The sequence below is a fragment of the Mobula hypostoma genome, chromosome 12, assembly GCF_963921235.1.
Source record: "Mobula hypostoma chromosome 12, sMobHyp1.1, whole genome shotgun sequence".
In the NCBI taxonomy this organism is placed as follows: domain Eukaryota; kingdom Metazoa; phylum Chordata; class Chondrichthyes; order Myliobatiformes; family Myliobatidae; genus Mobula; species Mobula hypostoma.
The window spans coordinates 96,443,453-96,468,217 of NC_086108.1; the positions used below are offsets into that span (position 1 = coordinate 96,443,453).

The window sequence follows — 24,765 nt, forward strand, 5'->3', positions numbered from 1 at the left end:
TGCTGTTGAGGGAGTGTAGCGTAGGTTCACAAGGTTAATTCCCGGGATGGCGGGACTGTCATATGTTGAAAGATTGGAGCGACTGGGCTTGTATACACTGGAATTTAGAAGGATGAGAGGGGATCTGATTGAAACATATAAGATTATTAAGGGATTGGATACGCTGGAGGCGGGAAGCATATTCCCGCTGATGGTTGAGTCCAGAACCAGAAGCCACAGTTTAAGAATAAGGGGTAGTCCATTTAGAACGGAGTTGAGGAAAAACTTTTTCACCCAGAGAGTGGTGGATATGTGGAATGCTCTGCCCCAGAAGGCAGTGGAGGCCAAGTCTCTGGATGTTTTCAAGGAAGAGATGGATAGAGCTCTTAAAGATAGCGGAATCAAAGGTTATGGGGATAAGGCAGGAACTGGATACTGATTGTGGATGATCAGCCATGATCACAGTGAATGGCGGTGCTGGCTCAAAGGGCCGAATGGCCTACTCCTACACCTATTATCTATTGTCATTTACACTCTTAGAGTAGTTTCAAAAAGCTCCACATATTCTGACCCTTTGTATCAAATTTAATCTTTTTGATCATATTGGCTGTTCGGAAGATACAACAGGGGTACATTTCTGTACCATAAGGACGAGTATCTCTTACTCGGACCCAATGTAATTCCCATTTCATTATCATATTTAAGTTATAGAGCTCTACAGCACAGAAACAGGACCTTTCATCCATCTAATCCTGGCCAAACTGTTTTCCTGTCTAGTCCCATTGACCTGCACCTGGACCATAGCCCTCCATAGCCTCCCAACCATGTACCTATACAAATGTTGCAATCAAACTCACATCAAACACTTCTACTGGCATCATACTGAATGAAGAAGTTCCCCCTCATGTTTCCCTTAAATACTTCACCCTTCATTCTCTAGTTCTGGGCTGATGCAACCTCAGTGGAAATAGCCTACTTGCACTTACCCTAACTATAGTCCTCATATATCATGAAATGATACAGAGCTGCCCTCAAGCATATGCTGCCATTCCGCTGATTAGCACTGCTCTGTAAGTTAATTTCATTTCCTGCCTTTTCCACATTTCCCTTGGTGAACTAAAATCTAAAATTTAAAATTCACAATTGGCTTAATATCAAATGGCATTTGCAGAGGTGAATTCCAAACTTTTATTATCACTCTGAGTGTAGAATTATTCCCTAACTTCACTTGCAAAATGCCTGAATCTAATTTTTGCTCTGTCAGCAAACAGTCATTAAATCCTCTGTTTAATGCCCCTCAATATCTTGAAACTTCCTTCAAATGAACACGTAACCTTCAAAATTCCAGAGAATGAAGCAATTGTATGGAAAGCAGTGCAAGACAAAGTAAACAAACGAGGGCAGTGATATCAGTGAAACAGACAGAAATGGTTAACTCAGGAAGTGTTATTTTCAGTATTCTGCAAAATACAGGTTAATTGAGAAGCATGTTCACCTGCCTTGGTCCCAGATTTGTGATGCAAACGAGTGGGTGCACTTTGATTGCACTTGCAGTCTGTGATAATTTGAGTTCTGAGTGCAAACAGCATTCACAGTACAGTCCTTACTAATGAGAAGCTCCAGGAGGAATTACAGTGCTAGTTTGTTTTCGTAAAAGGTCATCCAGCTAGTTAGCAGCCTGTTTGTAACGAATGCATCATCATGCACTTCGAGCAAAATAATAAGCGAATGTGAATAAAAAGCAAAATTCAAAATGAACTTTGAGGAAACAGTGGATTACAAAATGGAACAGATACCCAATTCTTTGTAGATTCATTCTCCATTTCAGAAGTGTATTAGATGAATGACTTTAAACTCCAGATGCTGTATACACTTTATCTTGGCAGGAGTGATGGCGGTGGGAGGGGCAGAAGGTGGGGGGAGGGAGAGAGAGAAGGTTTGGATTACAGGCTCCAAGAAGTCTAGAGAACCACATGTCTATTATAAATTCACTATTTCAGAACACAATACTATCAACTTAACATCAGTTTCCCATTACAGTGGTTAATTTCAATCACTAGATTGTCGGGTACAAAACCCACCTTACTGCTGCCCACTTCCAGCCAGTTCATCCTGTCACAGCTCCACTGACGTATTTTATTGCTTTAAACTGAACAGATGAACCGCAACCTTGGAACTTCACTAATCTGGAGCTGTAATCATAAGAAATGACAAATATAATGAACACTGAAGTCACTACATTCAGCTCATTAAATGTGGCTGATAGTGATCTAATGGCAAAGCACATTGTTCACTGCCACGTAGCCACACTCAGTGGCCACTTTAGTAGGTACCTCCTCTGGCCATCGAGTGTCTACGAGGCATGGAACAACTTGAATATATAGTCTATTCCATGCAGAACAAGGCATTCAGAGGCACTTTATGGAAGAGATAAAAGTAGTTGCTGGGGCCTAGTATGGAAAGATGAGGGTGGTACGATGATGTGGTGGTGAGCATAACACTGTAACAGGCAGGTTCATTCCAAAGGAGTTTCTACACTCTTCCTGTGACCATGTGGGCTTCCTCCCACTTGCCAAGTATATATGGGATGGTAGGTTAAATTGGTTACATGGGTGTAATTGGGCAGTGTGCGTTCAATAGGCAGAAGGGCCTGTTACCACGCTGTATCTCTCAATAAAAAAAATAAAACAATTGAAAGACTGATTGGAAAATAACCAGTTTTCAGATATGGAGAGATATTAAGAGGTTATTGGGTGGTTATCCGGTGAAAAGTTCTGATTTAACTAACAGCTCATCGATCAACTGTCCAGTGGCAGGAGTAACAGCAGTACTAAAGTCAAACCATTTCCAAGTCAAACATACACACCTATTACACATGCAGTTCCCAAAACAAACGGATAGCCATCAGCATTTACAAATAACATTTGAAAGTTGAGTTTGTGCCCTTTGAAGCTCCAGTTTCAATCCTTTTCATTTAAGTTGGCAGAAATGCAGTTTTGCTTCTTATTCACAAATACACAACTTGGAAATTAAACAGACCCTAAGACATAGGTGCAGAATTAAGCCACCCGGCCCATCAAGTCTGCTCCATGGCTGATCCTTTTTTCCCCTCCTCAGCCTTCTCCTTGTAACCTTTGATGCCGTGGCCAATCAAGAACCTACAATCTCTGCTGTAAATACACCCAACAACCTGGCCTCCACAGTTGCATGTGGTATCAAATTCCACAGATTCACTACCTTCTGGGGAAAGAAATTTCTCCACATCTCTGTTTTAAATGGACGCCCCTCTATCCAGACTCCGTGCCCTCCTGTTCTAGACCCCCCCCCACCATGGGAAACACCCTTCCACATCTAAGTAGGCCTTTCAACATTCGAAATGTTTCATTGGAATCCCCCTCATCCTTCTAAATTCCAGTGAGTACAGACCCAGAGCCATCAAACATTGTTCATATGATAATCCTTTCATTGCTGGGATCATCCTTGTGAACCTCCTCTAAACCCTTTCCAATGCCAGCACATCTTTTCTCAGATAAGGATACCAAAACTATTCGCAATACTCAAGGTGAGGCCTCACCGGTGCCTTATAAAGCCTCAGCATCACATTCCTGCTCTTATGTTCTAGACCTCTTGAAATGAATGCTAACATTGCATTTGCCTTCTTCACCATTGACTGAACTTGCAAGTTAACCTTCAGAGTGTTCTGCACAAGGACTAATTCCCTTACATCTCAGATTCCTGAATTTTCTCCCCATTTAGAAAATAGTCGGTACATCTATTTCTACTTCCAAAGTGCGAGGACCATGCATTTTCCAACATTGTATTTCATTTGCCACTTTCTTGTCCATTCTCCTAATCTAAGTCCTTCTGCATCCTTCCTGTTTCCTCAACACTACCTGTCCCTCCACCAATTTTCGTATCATCTGCAAACTTGGCAACAAAGTCATCTATTCCATCATCTAAATCATTAATGTACAACATAAAAAGAAGTCATCCGAACACGGACCTCTGCAGAACACTACTGCAGCCAACCAGAAAAAGAACCTTTTATTCCCACTCGCTGTCTTCTACTAATCAGCCAATGCTCTAAACATGATAATCTTAACTTTCCTGTAATACCATAGGCTCTGAACTTGGTAAGCAGCCTCATGTGTGGGACCTCACCAAAGGCCTTGTGAAAGTCCAAATATACAACATCCACTGCGTCCACTTTATCGATCCTTGTAATCTCAAAGAATTCAAACAGGTTCGTCAGGCAAGATTTTCCTTTAAGGCAACCATGCTGACTTAGTTCTATCATGTCCAGTGTCACCAAGTACTCCATCACCTCATCCTTAACAATTGACTCCAATACCTTCCCAACTACTGAGGCCAGGCTAACCAGTCTCTAGCTTTTCTACTGGCTCCCTTCTTTCTTAGAGTGGAGTGACATTCATAGTTTTCCAGTCCACCGGAACCATACCAGAGTCCAATGATTCTTGAAAGATCATTACTGTCTCCACAATCTCTACCGCTACCTCTTTCAGAACCCTAGGGTGCAGTTCATCTGGTCCGGGTGACTTATGTATCCTGAGGTCTTTCAGCTTTCTGAGCACCTACCCCCACGTAATAGTAATCACACTCACTTTCCTTCCCTCACACCCTTCAACATCTGGCACACTACTCGTGTCTTCCACAGTGAAGACTGATGCAAGATACTCATTCAGTTCATCTGTCATCTCGTCCCCCATTATTATTTCTCTGGCCTCACTTTCTAGTGTCCTATATCCACTTCCATTTCTTTTATTTTTATTATATACTTGAAAAAGGTTTTTCTAACCATCTTGATATTGTTTGCTAGCTTGCTATCATATTTCATCTTTCCCTCCTAAAGATTTTTTTAGTTGCTTTCTGTGGGGTTTTTAAAGCTTTCCAACCCTCTATCTTCCCACTAATTTTTGCTTTGTTGTATGCCCTCTCTTTTTGCTTTTACATTATTTTTGATATCCCTTGCCACAGTTATGCTATTTTGCCGCTTGAGTGTTTCTTCATTTTTGGAGTACATTTATCCTGCACCTTTCCTCATTTTGCCCAGAAACTCACGCCACTGCTGCTCTGCTGTCATCCCTGCCAGCGTCTCCTTCCAACTGTTGCGTAACCGGCAACAATGAATATTAATCGAGACAGGTTATATAAAAACAACCAAGCACTTATTAAACACGTATAAACGATAAGGGAAAAAAACAAAGGAAAACTTTAACCGGAAGTTAACAGATATGCAGCCGTTCACCAACTCCACTCCGCTCTGGTTCTTAAAGCGTTAAATGCGAAAACAGTTCTTAAAGCAATACAGTTAGATATAGTTCTTAAAGCGATAACTTCGTAAGTCCATCAGATTTACACGTTCAATTGGGAGAGACTTCTCTGAAGAAAGATTTCTTCACAAACGCACCTTTACTGCTGGTTCTGTCCACAGGATTCACGATGCCGAAAATAAACTGTTTAAATCGACTGACCTTAAATTCCTTTAGAGAGAGAGAGAGCACCTTTTTGCATGAACTCTTTGCTGTTTCTGGCAAGAGTTATCTCGATGCAGGTAGCTACTACTCCAACGAAGACTCAATAAGGTCGATCGTTTATTAAACTGCCAAATGATGCCGACTCCTCTCGATCCTGCACTTCGATGAATTCTTCACTCTCCCTTCGAATGTTGGAATTGAGTAAATCAACACATCTAGCAAAAATTTCCAGTCCAATAATACAATATCTTGTAAGAGAACGCAGCTTCCGTTTTAAAAATGAAATTGCGTCACAAAAACAAACGCAACAGAAACGGACGCACAACACGTTCTACCTGGAAATCTACAAACTCAAAAATCCCACTGAGTCACCTGAGTCGACCCATATATAGTCACGGGGCACATGTCATCACGTGACCTCACATCGGCAGGAAAGTCACATCAGGTAACCTCCAAAAGACCATTACATCATTCTCACAAAAAAACCCAGATCTCCTTGAGCATGTAACACAACTTACTTTGGCCAACTCCTCTCTCATATCACTGTAATTTCCTTTACACCAAAGAAATACTGCTACATCAGACTTTACTTTCTCCCCATCAACTTTCAAGTTGCAACTCATATTGTTCCTTTACCTTAAGCTCCCTAATCACCTCCGATTCATTACATAACACCTAATCCAGTATAATGGATCCCTAGTAGTCTCAATGACAAGCTGCTCTAAAAAGCCATCTCGTCAGTATTCAACAAATTCACCCTCTTGAGATCCATTACCAACCTGATTTTCCCCAATCGACCTGCATATTAAAATCTCCCACGACTATCATAACAATGCCCTTTTGACACACCTTTTCTATTTCCCCATTGTATTCTGTAGTCCACATCCCAGCCACTGTTTGGAAGCCTGTATATAACTGGCATCAGGGTTCTTTTACATTTGCAGTTTAACTCACCCCACCAGGATTCAACATCTTTCTAATGATTTGATACCATTCTTTACCAGTAGAGCCACACCACCCTCTCTAACTATCTTTCTATACCTCTGATACAATGCGTAACCTTGGGCATTCAGCTCCCAACTACAAATATCCTTCAGCCATGATTCAGTGATGGCCACATCACTATTCCCAACAATCTGGAAAAGTACAAGATCATCCACCTTATTTCTTATACTCCATGCATTGAGCTATACCACTTTTAGTACTGTATTTGCTACCCTTTTTGATAACTGCATCTCTAACACACTGATACTCACCCTGCTGGCTGCAACGTTATCCTATCATCTACCTGCATTTCTTAACAGTCTGACTGCACGCTATCTTTGCTTTTTTACCATCTGTCCTGTTCTGATTCCCTTCACTCTGGTACCCATCCCCTTGCGGAATTAGTTTAAACCTTCCCCAACAGCTCTAACAAATCTGCCCACAAAAATATTAGTCCCCCTTGGGTTCAGACGCAACTCGCCCCCTTTTTAAAATATATATATTATACACACACACACATGTAATACAGTACCTCCCCCAGAAGAGATTCCAATGATCCAAGAACCTGAAGCACCAGCTTCTTAGCCATGCATTTATCTGCCAGATCATCCTGTTTCTACCTTCACTGGCACATGGCACAGGTAGCAATCCAGAAGTTACTACCCTGGAAGTCCTGCTTCTCCGCTTTCTGCCTAGCCCTCTAAATTCTCTCTTCAGGACCTCTTTGCTTTTCCTTCCTAAACAGGTGCCTTGATCTATATCAAGTACATATGCAATAAACAAAAACAAAAGGGATTTTCATATAGTTTAATATTTTGGGAAATATGCATCCGAAATAAAATTATGAACAGTTTGGTAGCTAATTTGTCCTCAAATCTAAGGAGTACATTGTCTTTAAAAAGCTCACGTAACTATTTAAGCACATTTACCAAGCGCTTGACGGGTGACTGTAATGATAATTACCAACAATTCATAAATAAATGGGTTTTATTTGGATTTGGGTCTAGTGCCCAATCATTTGTTAGCAAAAACTTCAGCTAATTCTGCATCAGCATCAATGCAACCCTCAGTATCAGTGTAACTAACAATGATTGTGACCAAGAAATGTGACAAACACCATTTTTCAATAAACTATCATTTTATTGACGATCATTGCTTTGCAGTAAGGGTGTAAATGGAAAACAAGACATTGGTTATGACTGAGCTTTTGGTAATAAAGGGTGCAAATCATTCAGTTTTCAAATAAAATTTAGATCCATTTTCTCATTAGGAAAACCCGCCCAAAACCTTCAATCTTTGTGTAGACACGTAGACTGCTATTGACCCTTGCACCATGCTATCAGTCCTTGCGTTCCCTTGGTTGGAGGGGAAACTGTTTGGTATTGAAGATCTTGGGGAGAAAATTAAAATTTTAAATAAAATCACTAAAGGCACGAATTTCATGCCTTTTAATAAAAAGCAGATTCACTATCAAGTCAGAGCTAGCGACTGAAGAAACAGCAGTTTTCACAAGTAATGTCAAGAAACAGAAAAACTTGACCTAAAGAGGCTGGTTAGTTTTAGTAGAAAATTCTGAACGTATTGACGTGCATTTCAGTAGTTAACCACAGACGCAATACGGATCATTAAGTATCCTAAAAACAATTACATGCCTTCGAAGAATGGATGCTTCAAAGCTATTTCTGCAGTTATTCTGGTTGCCGGGTTCAAATCTAAAAGCTTATCTAGAAGATCATAGGCTAGATCTGGGACTCCACACCAGTTCTTTGTGTCTGAAGATTTGGCTTTGCTTTTGAAATCAGAGTTCCACTGAATATCCTGTTTCACTGTTCTGAGCTGGTTTGGAACTTCTTGTGTGCATGACAAGGAAGCACCCTCTGTTTCATCATTCTTGGCATCTGGAACTTGCACTGTGCCCGAGCTATATAAACAATCCACCTGCTCACTCCTTTGGTTTGACTTTCTTTTACTGGAGCAGTGCGTTCCTCGGAGCCTTTCACACAAAGTCCTCAAATCCAGCTTCGGACATTCCTTACTGCACGACACAGCCTTACCTGGAAATTAGAAATAAGCTTTAAGATTAGTTTTATTTGTCACACGTACATCAAAACATGCATCAAATCAATTCAGTGAGGATTGTGCTACAACAAGTGTTGTCGCAGTTCTAGTACTAACACAGCATGTCCACAGCTCACTAACCCTAACCATTTATCTTCGGAATGTGGGAGGAAACCGGAGCACCTGGAGGAAACCCACGTGGTCACGGGAAAACATACAAACTCCTTACAGGCAGCAGTGGGAATCGAAGCCCAATCAGTGATTGCTGGTGCTTTAGAATGACTGGGGTAACCGCTATGCTGCAGTGCTGCCACTAGATACGATTCTAATCCTTTAAATTCAGACAGTATATTTTCATTAAATAAGGAAAACAAAACATCAATTTTCTGATGCATAAAAATAATATTTTGGCTGAACTCCAACATTGAGGTATGACAGTACTATAGACATGACTATCCTGAAGGAGTCTTCATTCTCAGGGATCAGTCACTATATCCAAGTGAACTACTGCTGTGAAATTACATTTGGGGATGAAATGCAAACACTGACCAACATTGCAACCAAAAGTTTTACATTTTAATAAACATAGTAAGTAAATGGAGGGTGGGGAGGGAAATCCCAACACTAGCTCCAGGTCTTTTACAGCTCCCATCACATTTTTTCCATCCTTATCTATTTTCCATAACAATCTGTAATCTATCTTAAAGCATCTCTACCTAAATGATTCAAAGCAGATTTTGTGTACTCTGATTTTTTTAGAAGTAATTTTAGTTTTTTTTGTATCTGGATAAAAGTGTCTAAGGTTACTGGAGCTGTCAGTATCCCCCCGCTCCAGATATGAAACAACAGGCTTCCTACTGGGAGCTGCAAGTATCTGCTAATGAAAAGTACAGGAATGCAGGGATGTAACAAACGTTTTTTTCTGTACTCCAAGTGGAATTGTTTGTACAAACACTTGTTCTCAAAGGCAACCAGTCCAATGGTACACATGACCCAATGATTAAGTGTGATATCATCATCAGAAGTTTGCTGTGTACAAGGTGGTAATTCTGTGTGACCTGCACTCTGACTGCTCTTAGCGAAGACGTTACCAAAGACAGTAGATTTTGGTTAATTGGGCCACCGATTAATTGTGGCAGCCACTTACGAGGGGTGATTGATAAGTTTGTGGCCTAAGGTAGAAGGAAATGAGTTATACAGCTCTCGTTACATGCACATGCAGTTCAACACCTTGAGTGATTATGCAGAAAGTTTGAAGTTAATAACTCATCTCCTTCTACCATAGGCCACGAACTTATCAGTCACCCCTGATGAGTTATTAACTTCAAACTTTCTGCATAATCACTCAGAGTTGAACTGCATGTGCATGTAACGAGAATTGTATAACTCATCTCCTTCTACCTTAGGTCACGAACTTATCAATGACCCCTGCTGTGGACACTTTCTGGAGGTCCAAGATCCGTATGCTCCACGACCAGTGGACTAAGTGTGTAAATGTAGGAGGGGACTATGTTGAAACATAAATGTGCTAGGTTTTCTAAAATTGACTCCTTCTACCTTAGACCACAAACTTATCAATCACCCCTCGTATTTGGAACACCTCTTATAGAACAAAAACTAATCGAGAAAATTGATTTGGGACACTATATTGTTTAATTGGGACAGGAGATTGGCCAAGTAGATTCTAACTGGCGTCAGTCACACACACTTGTGTGGCCGTTAGATGCTTTACTGTGCTAAGAGCGGACAGTTTTTTAAATAGCGTCAGTTTCGCGTACTTGTATTCAAAAAGCAGTGATTTCTGTCACTGATAGTTGGCAAGACATAAGCAGCAAGAACTGTTTTGCTCACTGCAGTTTCAAGCATTCAGGTTTGGAGATGCCACAAATAGGTGGGAGTGAAAATGAAACAATTTCACTACTTCAGCACGTAGAGGGCTACAAAGAATTAGAAGGTATCAACAGTCATCTTACAATGAAAATGAACATCTGGAGGATGCAACTAACGACAGTATTTTATGAAGGTAGACCATTATCTGCACCAGGTGTCTGCGCTGATTTTGTTCATTGGATACACTGGATGAATTCCTCCATTGATAACCATTCAGAACTAATACAGTAGTACTATTGAGAGTGTTCTAATTTGTTCTGTATTTCACTTAAATACACAAGTTGTTACTCAGTTTTTTTTTCTATACCTTTTTAACTATTTCCATGAATCTTCAACTAATTGAAGCAGCCACTTATTGGCATCAAAATCTACTGGTCTCGATGTGCCTCATTTAAACTGAATTCATGTATCTGCAAACTGCCAGCACACATAACTGGCAAAGACAATGGGAACTGTATCAGCAGACTGGGAAAAGAAACAATGCCACTACTTGCAATCCATTTTATAGCTTCTATCCTGCAAAAAGCTAATACTGTATGACTTCTTAGTTCTGTTTTCCTTTTGACAACAGACTGAGGAGGACAGTACTGTTGAGAGGTGTAGAGAATTTTTCCTAAACCTTAATTCCGCATCTTCCTCCTCTACTCACTTTACATATGGCTGTGTGGCTAAGAACTGTTCAAGTTTGCCAATGATATCACTGTCATAGGCTGAATCAAAGGTGGTAACAAATCAGCACATAGAGGGTGACTGAAAGTCTGGCTGAGTAATATCTTAACAACAACTGCTTACTCAATGTCACCAGGACCGAGAAACTGATTATTACTTCAGAAAGAAACCAAAGGTCCATGAGTCAGCGCTCAACGGAGGATCAGAGGTAGAGAGTCAGCAACTTTTAAGTTCCTTGGTGTTACTATTTCGGAGAACCTGTCCTGGGCCTGGTATGAAAGTGCAATTAGGAAAAAAGGACTGTAGCGCCTCGACTTCCTCAGGAGTTTGCACAGATTCAGCATGACATCTAAAACTTTGACAAACTTTTATAGGCGTGTAGTGGAGAGTATATTGACTAGATGTATCACAGCCTGGTATGGAAACACCAATCCCACAAAACGTAGTGGATACAGCCCAGTCTATCATGGGTAAATCACTCCCAACCATCCACACAACTACATGAAGCATTGTTGCAGGAAAACAGCATTTATCATCAGGGATCCCACTAGCCAGGACATGCTCTCTTCTTGCTGCTGCCATCAGGAAGATGGTACAGGAGCCTCAGGACTCAGACCACCAGGTTCAGGAACAGTTATTAAAAAATATCAGGCTCTTGAACCAAAACTTTCCCATCATTGGAATGTTCCCACAACCTATGGACTCATTCTCAAGGACTCTTCATTTCATGTCCTTGATATTTATTGCTTATTTATTCATTATTATTACTTGTTTATTTTTGTATTTACATGGTTTGTTCTCTTTTACACACTGGTTGAATGCCCAAGTTGATTCTATTATGATTATTCTTCTAATATGGATTTATTGAGTATTCCTGCAAGAAAATGAATCTCAGGCATGTATATGGTGACATATATGTACTTAGATAATAAATTTACTTTGAACTTATATATTTAAAGCATTTCCAAGATGTTTCATACTTCATCTGCCATACTACTACTGCATCTTTGTTTAAGGGTCCCCTTTAAGCTTCACAAACACCCTTGCTATGATATCCTTACCATAGCCCTGATGACAAATCAAGTTAATTCCGAAAGCCAACTAAACTAGGCATAAAGGATTATAATTTCGTTTAGGCCAGAAAAATAAAATAATTCTAATCACTGAGGTGTGAACTATATCCCTTAGATTATTTTTACTATTAATGTCATGTGTGACAAGATAGAACATAGAACATTTCAGCACAGTATAGGCCCTTCAGCCCACGATGCTGTGCCAACGTCTTAACGTACTCAAAGATCAACCTCACACTTCTCTCTGACATAGCCCTCCATTTTCCCATCATTCATGTGCCTATATAAAAGTTTCTTAAATGTCCTGATGTACCTGTCTCTACCACTACCTGTGTACAGAATTTACCTCTGACATCTCCCTTTCTTCTAATAATCTTAAAATTATGCTCCCTTGTATTAGCCATTTCCACCCTGAGAAAAAGTCTCTGGCTGTCCACTTGATCTATGCCTCAAACAAGTTACCTCTCATCCTTCTTTGCTCCAAAGAGTAAGTTTCATGATGGGTCTGGAACTTGGAGAGGAACGGGCGAAGGGATACAGAGGTACGGCCCGAGCTCACTCATCTTATCTTTATAAGATAGTGCTTCAAAATGCTTCTAATCCAGGCAGCATTCTGGTAAATCTCCTCTGCAACCTTTCCAAAGCTTCCACATTCTTCCTATAATGAGGTGACCAGAACTGAACACAATATTCCAAGTGTAAGTGTGGTCTAACCAGGGCTTTATAGAGCTGTGACATTACCTCGCATCTGATAAAATCAAACACAGTGGAAAAACTGTGTGCTATCTAGACAGGGTGAAAGGTGAGTAGTTTAAAGGAAACACAAGGGGAAATTCCTTCACTCAGAGTTGTGAGAGCATGGATTGAGATGCCAACACAAGTGAGCATGCGAGTTTGATTTCAACGTTTAAGTGAAGTTTGGATTGGTACACGGATAGAAGGGATATTGAAGTTTATGGTCCTGGTGCAGGTTGATGGGAGAAGGGAGTTTAAATGGTTTTGGCGTGGACTAGATGGGCCAAAGGGCATGTTTCTGTACTGTACTTCTCTATGATTATGACTTTACGACATCCAAACTTCAGATTCTGCCATGCACAAATACAATGAAGTAGTAAGAAGAAAACAGAATGCAGAATTTAACGTTGTAGTTAAAATGCACTGCAGGTAAACAAACATGCAACGTCTGGAGTGGCCTCCAAGAAAATGATAACTTCCTCAAATCTTATACATTCAGGGCATTTTGCCAGCAGCAGAAATTATTTAATACATTGCAAGCACTGACTTTTCTATTAATAATCTGGACCTTGCCAAGAAGGACATTTTGACCTCCCAAGATTCTAGAGCCTTCTGAAAGGGGTGGCACAGAGGAGCCAGTGGTTCAACAAATACTTGAACTAAATTCCACAAGTTCCCTTATTTTGAAAGGGATATGTTTAATTCATTAGATTGCGTTGCTAAGCTAGGCCTCCAGATTTGATGTCTATCTGTTATTTTTGGAAGTCTTATATCATTGGAAGGATAAACTGTAACTGAGCACCTGGTAGTTTATGGAAACATTATTTTCTTAGAGCCAACGTACAGAAACAGGCCATTAGGCCCAGTATATTCATGCTGTCCATCATGTATCCACTTGTACTATTCTCATTTTTCACAGATTTCTGTGCTCTGGTGACTCAAGTATTCAGCTAGCCTCAAAATACACAGTGGTTGTTTGCCAGTCTTTATGTATAAATTCCATTGTATTTCTTTATTTTCCTGTAAATACCTGCAATGAAATGAATCTCAGCGTAGTATAATATATCTACTTTGACCTTCTCTTGTCACCTCTCTGATGCCGAGCAATCAGTCATCAATGGAAAGCTTGCCTCTGTATCCCTTCGCCCACTACTCTACAAGTTCCAGGCCCATCAAGATGTTGAAATCTTTGTCACTCCTACCTCTATAACCACTGTCCTTCGTCCATACCTCCTCTGGCACTACTCCCCGTCTCTTTCGGTTACACTGATGAGTGCCTTAGTGTTATGAACTACACCCGTGTGGAACTCATTTATCAACACTCCCCCAAACGCCCAACAAATGGAAGCTGCTTCACCCACTGAGATCCTCTTGGAAACTGTTTGTTACTTCCACTATGAGACTCAGCCTCCACTCTCTCGGAGAAATAATTGTTTAGTCAGACCCCCACCCTACCTCTTAAACGTATGCACAGTATTCTTTCACATCTTTGCAATGGGGACAAAATGTTCTTTCCTATCTAATGCCTTCATGATGCATATAATTAGTCAGGTGTCTCTCAGCTATCCAGCCTCTCATCATAACTCTCATCTTCACCCTTTCTCTAGTACAATCACATTCTTCCTGTAGTGCAGCACTCAAAACCGAACACAGCACTTCAGCTTGGCTTAACCACCCCTTTTTTAAGATTGTACCATAACCTCAGTTCTTCATTCTGTGTCCTGATTAATGAAGACAAATATCGCATACTCCTTGATCACCTTGTATACTTGAGCAAATTGCTTCAAGCATCCTTGCACTGGTCTACCGGGGTATCACCATTTATTGTACATATATATCCTTGCCTTACGAGTCATAACAAAAATGCATCACCTAATTTTCATCATGGTTAAGTTGTACTTGCCAATGCTGTGCCCATCAATACTGTACTGTAGTATGGGATTAGCCTCTCACTATTACACCATATATTTTTCATGTCAGCTGACTTACTGGATTGTAAATGTAGGACCATATTTCTCACATTCACAATCCACATATTCATAGCTAACGAAGGGTAAAAGGTCTCAGAGGCAATTCCCAGGTATTCCATTAGTTCCAACTGCAAAAACAACCCTGTATCATTCAATACCACACCAATTTTGCACCACGATAAAGCAATGCCAACTCCGATGGATAGTGGATGCCTAACTCACGTACCACAAACTCCTTTACTCCTATTTGAAGGAAGGACAGTGAGTTCCTGGTGTGCAAAAGAAATGCTTCTAAGATAACATCAAAAATCAGCCTGAAGAAACTCAACATTACATCTAAAAACTGGGAAGACATTGCACTCAATATACTCAGGAGTGAAGGTAGGACAGATTAAAGATAAAGGTGGGAAAACGTGCCTGGAGGCTGTGGAAGTGAGCGGGGTCCTCAATGAATACTTCTCTTCGGTATTCACCAATGAGAGGGAACTTGATGATGGTGAGGACAATATGAGTGAGGTTGATGTTCTGGAGCATGTTGATATTAAGGGAGAGGAGGCGTTGGAGTTGTTAAAATACATTAGGACAGGTAAGTCCCCAGGACCTGACGGAATATTCCCCAGGCTGCTCCACGAGGCGACAGAAGAGATTGCTGAGCCTCTGGCTAGGATCTTTATGTCCTCGTTGTCCATGGGAATGGTACCGGAGGATTGGAGGGAGGCGAATGTTGTCCCCTTGTTCAAAAAATGTAGTAGGGATAGTCCGGGTAATTATAGACCAGTGAGTCTTATGTCTGTGGAGGGAAAGCTGTTGGAAAAGATTCTTAGAGATAGGATCTATAGGCATTTAGAGAATCATGGTCTGATCAGGGACAGCCAGCATGGCTGTGTGAAGGGCAGATCGTGTCTAACAAGCCTGATAGAGTTCTTTGAGGAGGTGACCAGGCATATAGATGAGGGTAGTGCAGTGGATGTGATCTATATGGATTTTAGTAAGGCATTTGACAAGGTTCCACACGGTAGGCTTATTCAGAAAGTTAGAAGGCATGGGATCCAGGGAAGTTTGGCCAGGTGGATTCAGAATTGGCTTGCCTGCAGAAGGCAGAGGGTGGTGGTGGAGGGAGTACATTCAGATTGGAGGATTGTGACTAGTGGTGTCCCACAAGGATCTGTTCTGGGACCTCTACTTTTCGTGCTTTTTATTAACGACCTGGATGTGGGGGTAGAAGGGCGGGTTGGCAAGTTTGCAGATGACACAAAGGTTGGTGGTGTTGTAGATAGTGTAGAGGATTGTCAAAGATTGCAGAGAGACATTAATAGGATGCAGAAGTGGGCTGAGAAGTGGCAGATGGAGTTCAACCCGGAGAAGTGTGAGGTGGTACTCTTTGGAAGGACAAACTCCAAGGCAAAGTACAAAGTAAATGGCAGGATACTTGGTAGTGTGGAGGAGCAGAGGGATCTCGGGGTACATGTCCACAGATCCCTGAAAGTTGCATCACAGGTGGATAGGGTAATTAAGAAAGCTTATGGGGTGTTAGCTTTCATAAGTCGAGGGATAGAGTTGAAGAGTCGCGATGTAATGATGCAGCTCTATAAAACTCTGGTTAGGCCACACTTGGAGTACTGTGTCCAGTTCTGGTCACCTCACTATAGGAAGGATGTGGAAGCATTGGAAAGGGTACAGAGGAGATTTACCAGGATGCTGCCTGGTTTAGAAAGTATGCATTATGATCAGAGATTAAGGGAGCTAGGGCTTTACTCTTTGGAGAGAAGGAGGATGAGAGGAGACATGATAGAGGTGTACAAGATAATAAGAGGAATAGATAGAGTGGATAGCCAGCGCCTCTTCCCCAGGGCACCACTGCTCAATACAAGATGACATGGCTTTAAGGTAAGGGGTGGGAAGTTCAAGGGGGATATTAGAGGAAGGTTTTTTACTCAGAGAGTGGTTCGTGCGTGGAATGCACTGTCTGAGTCAGTGGTGGAGGCAGATACACTAGTGAAGTTTAAGAGACTACTAGACAGGTATATGGAGGAATTTAAGGTGGGGGCTTATATGGGAAGCAGGGTTTGAGGGTTGGCACAACATTGTGGGCCAAAGGGCCTGTACTATTCTATGTTCTATACACCTGGAGGAAATCTGTTCAAGAGAGAGCTACTCTACATGAGAGAGACCTCTACTGTGCCTCAGAGAACGAACAGCAACTGCAGAAGGAGATAATGAACTAAAAGATCTAATGACTAACCACAGCCATCACTTACTCTTTCCACACTGTACTGGAGTAGACAACCCCTTACGAGATCATACTCTACTCGAGTGATTGTGCTACTACCACTACTACTAATTTTGGATCTAATTTTCCAACTTTCTCTGGATCTCATTTGGCACTAGTCTCCCATGCAGGACCTTGTCAAAGGTCTTACTGAAGTCCACGTACAGTACTGTGCAAAAATCTTTTGCACACACATATATAGCTCGGGTGCCTAAGACTTTTGGAAAGTACTGTATTTGCCAACATAGGGCAGAGAACAAATTTGCAAATCTGGCGGGATCAAAGAATGTTGGGAATGGCGAGGGTGGAGCGCTGCGGGAGGGATGTGGGACATGTGACAGTGCTGGGGGGGGGGAGGGGTGCAGACACTCCCAGCCCTGAGATACCAAGCAAGGTTATTTGATTCCAAGCAGTTGGTTTATTACAGAATGTCTCGCTGGTGCTTCCTATTCTCTCCCCTCTTCCTTCCCCTTTTCCCATCCATGATTCCCCCTCCCTGGCCCCTTCCCGCTCTCAGTCCACAATAGACCCGTATCAGAATCTGGTTTGTCACTCACATATGTCATGAAATTTGTTTTTTTTTTGGCAGCAGTACTATGCAAGTCTTAGGCACCCTAGCTATACACGTGCCTAAGACTTATGCACAGTACTGTACGCCTCAAGACCATGCTGTCTTCATCAACTTTTTCAAAATGTTCAGTCATTCAAGTTGCTGCGACATGATCACTCCCTAACAAAGCCATGCATTAAAGTTTGACTAATTGCTGCTTCCCCAAGTGTAGATGATCTCCATCCCCTTATTTCTTTTCACTAATGTTAGGCTCACTGAGATGTCAGGGGTAATTTTTTACGCAGAGAGTGGTGAGTGCGTGGAATGGGCTGCTGACGGCGGCGGTGGAGGCGGAAATGATAGGGTCTTTTAAGAGACTCCTGAATGGCTACATGGAGCTTAGGAAAATAGAGGGCTAAGGGTAAAGCCTAGGTAGTTCTAAGGTAGGGACATGTTCGGCACAGCTTTGTGGGCCGAAGGGCCTGTATTGCGCTGTATGTTTTCTATGTTACCCAATCATCAAAATTGCTGCTGCTGCACAATTTGTCCAATGTCACACAAGCTCCACATTCCAATTCCTTCATGACAATAAAAAATAATTTTGTGTCAGTCTGGCTCAACTGAAGGCATGTGGTCAAAAGTTGCAAGCTCAAAATTATTTCGGTATTAGCCTAGGTTTTTGCACTCACCAGATGAATAAAGGCTGACACTTCATGTTGTTGCAGCTACCTCTCAGATGAAATGTTAAACCTAGGTAGATCTGTTTTCGCAAGCAGAACCGTTTCAAAGAAAGCAAGGTAGATATCCCAACACGCTGCCTTCTTCTGGCACCTCGATCAAGATTACTAAAAACATATTGCTCTGAAATTTCTGCAGAAAGCAATCAGTCCCACACAACTAATCATCTGTTTCAAGTCCACAATTTTTAATTGCACATTTAAGGTTGGAACTTTGGTGAAGTTCAGACACATGCAAGCTGCTCAAGTAAGACCTGGCCCAATACTGAGACAATTATCAATTAGCGTTTGTGGAGTAAGATCACATTAACCATATTTTAAACCTAATATATTGGTTTGAGGTGACTTAGTGTACCCTGAGATCATTAGAAGCACTAGACATGCAAGTCTCACTTCCTTGTTGAATTCTTTGGCTTCATTAGTGACTATTTTGTATTTACTTCCTTTGGGTTTGTTCCTTGCTCACAAATGAAAACCTCTTCTGCATATGAATGCTATCGCATTCTTCATACTTTAAAAGGTCTCCATAGAGCACCCAAAATAACAGAGAACAGACCTGGATCGCTGTTTATTTCTTTATGGTCAGCACCTCTCTACAATGACATTCATGCAAATCTTCCACATCATTTGTTACAGAATATTACGCACTGTACTCAGTGGGTGGACAATGCAATATATTATGCCAGTTTAACTTTTCTGTTTGCAATTATATCTTCCTGTTGCCAGCTTTCACCCAATAGGAACTGCATCAAATTATCTGAAATTCCTTTCACTTAGGCCATTACATCTGGCAATCTAAACACCCATAGGCAATGTGCTCCATGCACAGGCAGTGTCTTACAAATATATAATTAATAAAACATGTTTGTGCACCCACAAGGAACTGCATCAAAACGTACAAGTCATTTCAGAAAGAAATTATTACATCTGGCAATGAGAAAGCCCATCATTATGACCTAAAAAGGGAGTGTGCTGATTTGATGACCAACCACTCCATGGAGCAATTTATTGAATTAAATATGCCCATATGCAAACAGACCCAATAAACAACCCACACTCATGCAATAACAATGTAATATTTTAAAAATCCTGTACAGTTTCAAACTAAAGGCATACTTTCCATGAAAGAAACATTAACGTGTTCTTTGCATGTGGTAGTCTCAAGTGGATCAAATATGGAACAAATTTAGTCATTATCAGGAGCTTCAAATGATACATAGACCTGATGCTAAAATTTCCTTCAAATGAACTCTAGTAAAAGGAGGCACACATTTGTTGTGTTCTAATAAACTACATATTATTTTCAAATTTCAATGTCAATTATGCAAAACATCTGGCCAGTTTACTTGGTTAAATATTGTGTTTTTGTCAAAACTTCCAGCTCAGGACTTTCTTCAGTTTTGAAACATTTATATTAAACTTTTCAATACTGCCAGGCAATTTTCAGAAAGCCAACATTATTTTTAATATAAAGCCAGGTATTAATTTTCTAGTGAAGTCCTGGAGGTCCAACTCTGTATGCTCTTTACTCTTTAAATCTTGAACTTCAGCTAAATATGATGGGAGATGCTTGTATATGTTGCTGTTAACATTTGTCCTGCAGCTGGCATAGTGAGATCATAGCCACAATGGATCTGCCTGCTCTAAAACCACATTGCAACTCTGCATAGATACGTTCAGCCCAAAAGACTCGGGCAAAGGCCTTTCCCACAAGGCTGAGGTAGTTGTTACTGCCACTGTGGTCACCCTTGTTCTTGTACATCAGAATCAGGTTGATTATCACTGGCATGTGTCATGAAATTTGTTAACAGCAGCAGTTCAATGCAATACATAATAGAGAAGGAAAAAAGTAAAAATAAATTAATAAATAAATTACAGAATATGTATATTGAATAGATTAAAAAACATGCAAAAACAAATAATATAGATTTAAAAAGTGAGGCAGTGTCCATTTAGGAATTGGATGGCAGAGGGGAAGAAGCTGTTCCTGAATCACTGAGTGTGTGCCTTCAGGCTTCTGTACCTCCTCCCTGATGGTAACAATGAGAAAAGGACATGGCCTGGGTGCTGGGGGTCCTTAATATTGGACACTACATGGTGACTATGTTGGTATCTCATGTCTTCTGGTACGTAGCCTTTCTCCCAGCAGACAGAGGAGCTTGTGCTGATGGTGCAGCAATGCTTGTTTGCCATTCTTCAAGACTTCTGGAGGGTCTTCCCAGAACTTCAGAGGGTCTCCTGGAGGGATATCGCCATTTCCAGGGGTCTTCCCACAAGCAAGATAGTCAATGGCTTTGCAGAGTTCTTCTAGTGTTGGTAGTGCATTTAGCTCCTCCATGACTGTTGGATCTGGGATAGCCCCGAATGCAGTGCTTATGCCCACATTCTGGGCCGAGTACAACTCTATGTAGTGCTCAATGCAGCATTAAAGCTTGCCTTGATCAGATAAGATTTCTCCAGTTTTAGACTTCAGAGGGGCAGCCTTGGTGTCAGAGGGCCTTCTTGATGCCTTCATACATGCTTCAGGCAACCCCTGTGTCTCCAGCAGTCTGGACACTGCTGCACAAGTTCAGCCAGTAATTGTTGGCAAGGCGGTGGGCAGTCTTCTGGGCCTTGTTTCTCGTGTATCAGGTGCAGGGGTTGGGATCATTCTTGTAGGCAAGGAGGGCTCTTTGTTTAGCTTCAGTCACTGGGTCCATTTCCTCCCAAACTTTCCTCATGCCAGTCTGCTTGCGTGTGTTCCCTCTTACTGAACGCAGTTATAGCTGTAGATGGTATCATCGAGACAGGACAACTTGTTCTCGATTGAGTTGTCATCAGAGGTGGAGACTCCCATAGTCTCTTCAAAGCAGTCAATAAATTTGTTTGGCACTGAATGCACAGCAAATGTTGATGCGCAGTTAACTCTTCCCCTTACAGTGGTGCAGCTTCTTTACTACAATTCCCACTTTGTCACTCTTCATCACATTCATTAATTTGACAAAGGTGTTTGTTCTGGTCAGCAAAAGTAGGCTCTTCAAGTTACTGCAGAAGACAGGCTGCCCTCCAAACCACTGAGCATGATTACTTCCTTCCATGAAGAGACGCACAGTACTGTCTACTTTAATGGCACAACTTTGGAAGCCTTCCCAGCGAGAAGCAGAGTATACAAGGCTGCATTCTGGCTTCAACACTTCTCAGCATCACCTTCTCCATGCTGCTTCAGTATGCTTTTGGAGAATGAGCTGACGGCATCTACCTACATACCAGAGCTGATGGTAACCTCTTCAACTTTGCTTGCCTTCGCTCCGAGATCTTTATTCGTGAGCTGATGTTCACTGATGACGCAGCATTAAGTTCCACACAGAACCCAACTGCAGCATCTTATTGACCACCTGTCCCATACCTGCAAGGAGTTTGGGCTGACCATCAACTTGAAGACAACAAGTATGCCCTAGGACACTGACTGCCCCCATCCATCACAATCGACAGTCACACTCTGGAGGTGATTGACTACTTCACTTATCTTCGGCCAACCATTACAAACACTCTGTCACGTAATGCTGAGCATCAGAATTGCCAAGTCTGTAGCTGTCATGGCTAGGCTGAACAAGAGTGTGGAGCAACAGCCATCTGACTGAGAAAACCAAGCTGTGTGTGTACCAAGCCTGTGTTCTTGGCACTCACCTCTACAGCAGAGAAACCTGGACAATCTATGCTACTCATGAGAAGAAACAGAACAGCTTCCACCTGCGCTGGCTCACATGGATCCTGCACATTGCTTGGCAGGACAGGGCCACTAATATAGAGGTCTTACAACAGGTATCCCCAGCACGTTTACCCTCAGCCAGAGGTGGCTCAGATGGTTAGGACATAGCAGGTGAATGGGCTCTGGCTGAATCCTGAAAGACCTGCTGTATGGGCAGCTGGCAGGGGGTGCATGCCCAGTTGGTCGCCCACAAATTCGCTTCAACATTAACTGCAAAAAGGATCTGAAGCTGACCAACATTGATGTGAACAACTGGGAAGATGTGGGAGACGAGCAGGCTGCCTGGAGTTTGGCAGTTCCATTGGGCATGCAAAGAGCAGAAAATACCCACGTCAACAAGCTGGCTGCCAAGAGAACTTGAAAGACAAGGAGAGCCGCTCCAACAGGACGTCCATCTTCCTTCACCTGCAGGCGGTGTGGAAGAGTCTGCCACTCCAGAGCAGGACTTCTCAACCACTCTAGGAAGTGCATTACCACCAGCTGACAGTGCTACCTACCCACTGTCTTTCGAGACAGAACGATGCCAACAACTTGTATATGTTGTCAACCATTTTTTCCTGCAATTCAGAGAAGCTCCATCTGTCCTATATTTGAATTAGAATCAGGTATATCATTACTGCCTTAAATGTCATGAAATCTTGTTTTGCTGCAGCAGTATAGTACAAAGACATTAGATTACTATTAATAACACATTAAGTAAACAGCATAAAAGATAAAGGAATTACGAGGTAGTCCTTCCTAGCGTGTCGCACCAGACCGTCAGCCAGTCTAGTTTGGCGCGTAGTGTCAGGATTGGTCTCCTTTCGGATTAACCGGGTCCCGATATGAACGTTCCTGACTTGACCCCTGTTTTTTTTTAACCAGGCAGAGTGGTTAGCTCGACGCTTAACCCGGCATGGATGGAAAGCATGCTCAGGGGGTGGCCCGACTTGCATTCGAACTCGGGACCCTTTGCTCCGAAGTCCGGCGCTGATGCCACTGCGCCACCAGCTGGCCCTTATGAGGTAGCGTTCGTGGACCATTCAGAAATCTGATTTCAGGCAGGAAGAGGCTGTACCTAAGGATTTTCAGGCTCCTGCAGCTCTGCCCTGACTGTAATAATGTTTGTAACTTGGGTAAATCAACACAAGATACACCATGATAAATGTGTACAACTTCAAGATGTAGTGTTGCTCCACTGCTACCCTGCTGAGAAAACAGTGATTACAACTTCCTACAATTTTTTTCTTTCTCTATTCTGCCCTACAATCTCTTCCTTTCTCTATTCTGCCTAGAGGGTGATGTTAATGTTGAAGTACAATTTCATAAACATTAGCAGCATGAGGCTATACCTCAGCCAAAGATGATTCTCGACATTTTAACTGGAAAGGCAAAATCTCGATGATTCACAGGCGAGAAAGCCATCACAAAGCTCACGGACTCTGCTGAAATTTTGGATTACTATTGTCAAATGTACCAAGAACCAGCATGCTCTTTTTGTTATATTTTGCACTGTACTGCTGCCACAAAGCAAATTTCAGGATGCATGTCAGCGATAATAAATCAGATTCTATGTACGATGTGACCATTACCAAAAGCTTATCTTGCATACTATTTATACAGATAAAATCATTACACAGTACATCGAGCTAGAATAAGCTAAAACAATAACAATGCACAATAAAGTGTAAAGGCTACCAAAAAGGTACTGCATAGGTAAACAATAAAGTCCAAAATCATAATGAGGTAGATTGTGAGGCTAAGAGTTCATCTAACTGTACAAGAGGTCTGTTTACAGCTTGGATAATAGTGGGATAGCTATCCTTGAGCCTGGTGGTAAATGCTTTCAGACTTGCATTTCTTCTGCCCAATGTGAGACAGGACAAGAGAGAATGTCCAGGGTGGGTGAGGTCTTTGATTACACCTGGTGCTTTACTGAAGCAATGAGAGGCATCAATAAGTCCGCACAGCTTCTGTGATGTGCTGAGCTGTGTCCACAACTCTCTGCAGTTTCTTACAGTCATGTGCAGAGCAGATACTATACTAAGCTGTTATGCATTCAGATAGAATCCTTTCGAAGGTGCATTAATAAAAAATTTAAAGAGTTGATACGGACATGCAAACTTCCTTTAGCCTCTTGAAGTAGAGGCATTGGTGAGCTTTCTTGGCTGTGACATCAACGTAGTTAGACTAGGGTAGGCTATTGGTGATGTTCAAATCTAGGAAGTCGAAGTTCTCAACCTTAAAATTGTTCAATTCGACAAGAGCATGTCAATGACTAGGGTCCTTTGTTTTGTTGACATAAAAGGAAAGGTTGGTGTCATGGCACCATGTCACTAAGCTCTACTTCCTTCCTGTACTCGGATTCATTTTTATTTGAGATGTAGCCCACTACAGTGGTATCATCTACAAACTTGTATATGCAGAACCTAGGCATGCAGTCATGAGCAAGGTTGTCTGGAAAGCTGAAGTTCAGTATATTCCCACTAGGGAAGCCAAGTAGATTCACCAAACAAATGCAGATATAATGAAATCTGAAAAGGGAAATTTGGGGAGGATGTTTAGCATGAGGTCTGACTGGAATTACTTGGATAACCAAGGAAATAAAAGGTAGTATCAAATTAAAAGC

The 24,765-nt window shown here is 41.7% G+C and overlaps 1 protein-coding gene across 1 annotated transcript in view; it reads right to left on the bottom strand.

Annotated features, from left to right (window-relative positions):
- Nucleotides 1-7,350: 7,350 nt before the first annotated feature.
- The window catches only part of cdc7 (cell division cycle 7 homolog (S. cerevisiae)), a 99,354-nt gene continuing 81,939 nt past the window's right edge, over nucleotides 7,351-24,765 (bottom strand). The window contains exon 12 of the mRNA XM_063065047.1: nucleotides 7,351-8,512. Within this exon, the coding sequence (XP_062921117.1) occupies nucleotides 8,103-8,512 (410 nt within the window). The 3' untranslated portion in view covers nucleotides 7,351-8,102. The remainder of the gene's footprint in view (nucleotides 8,513-24,765) is intronic.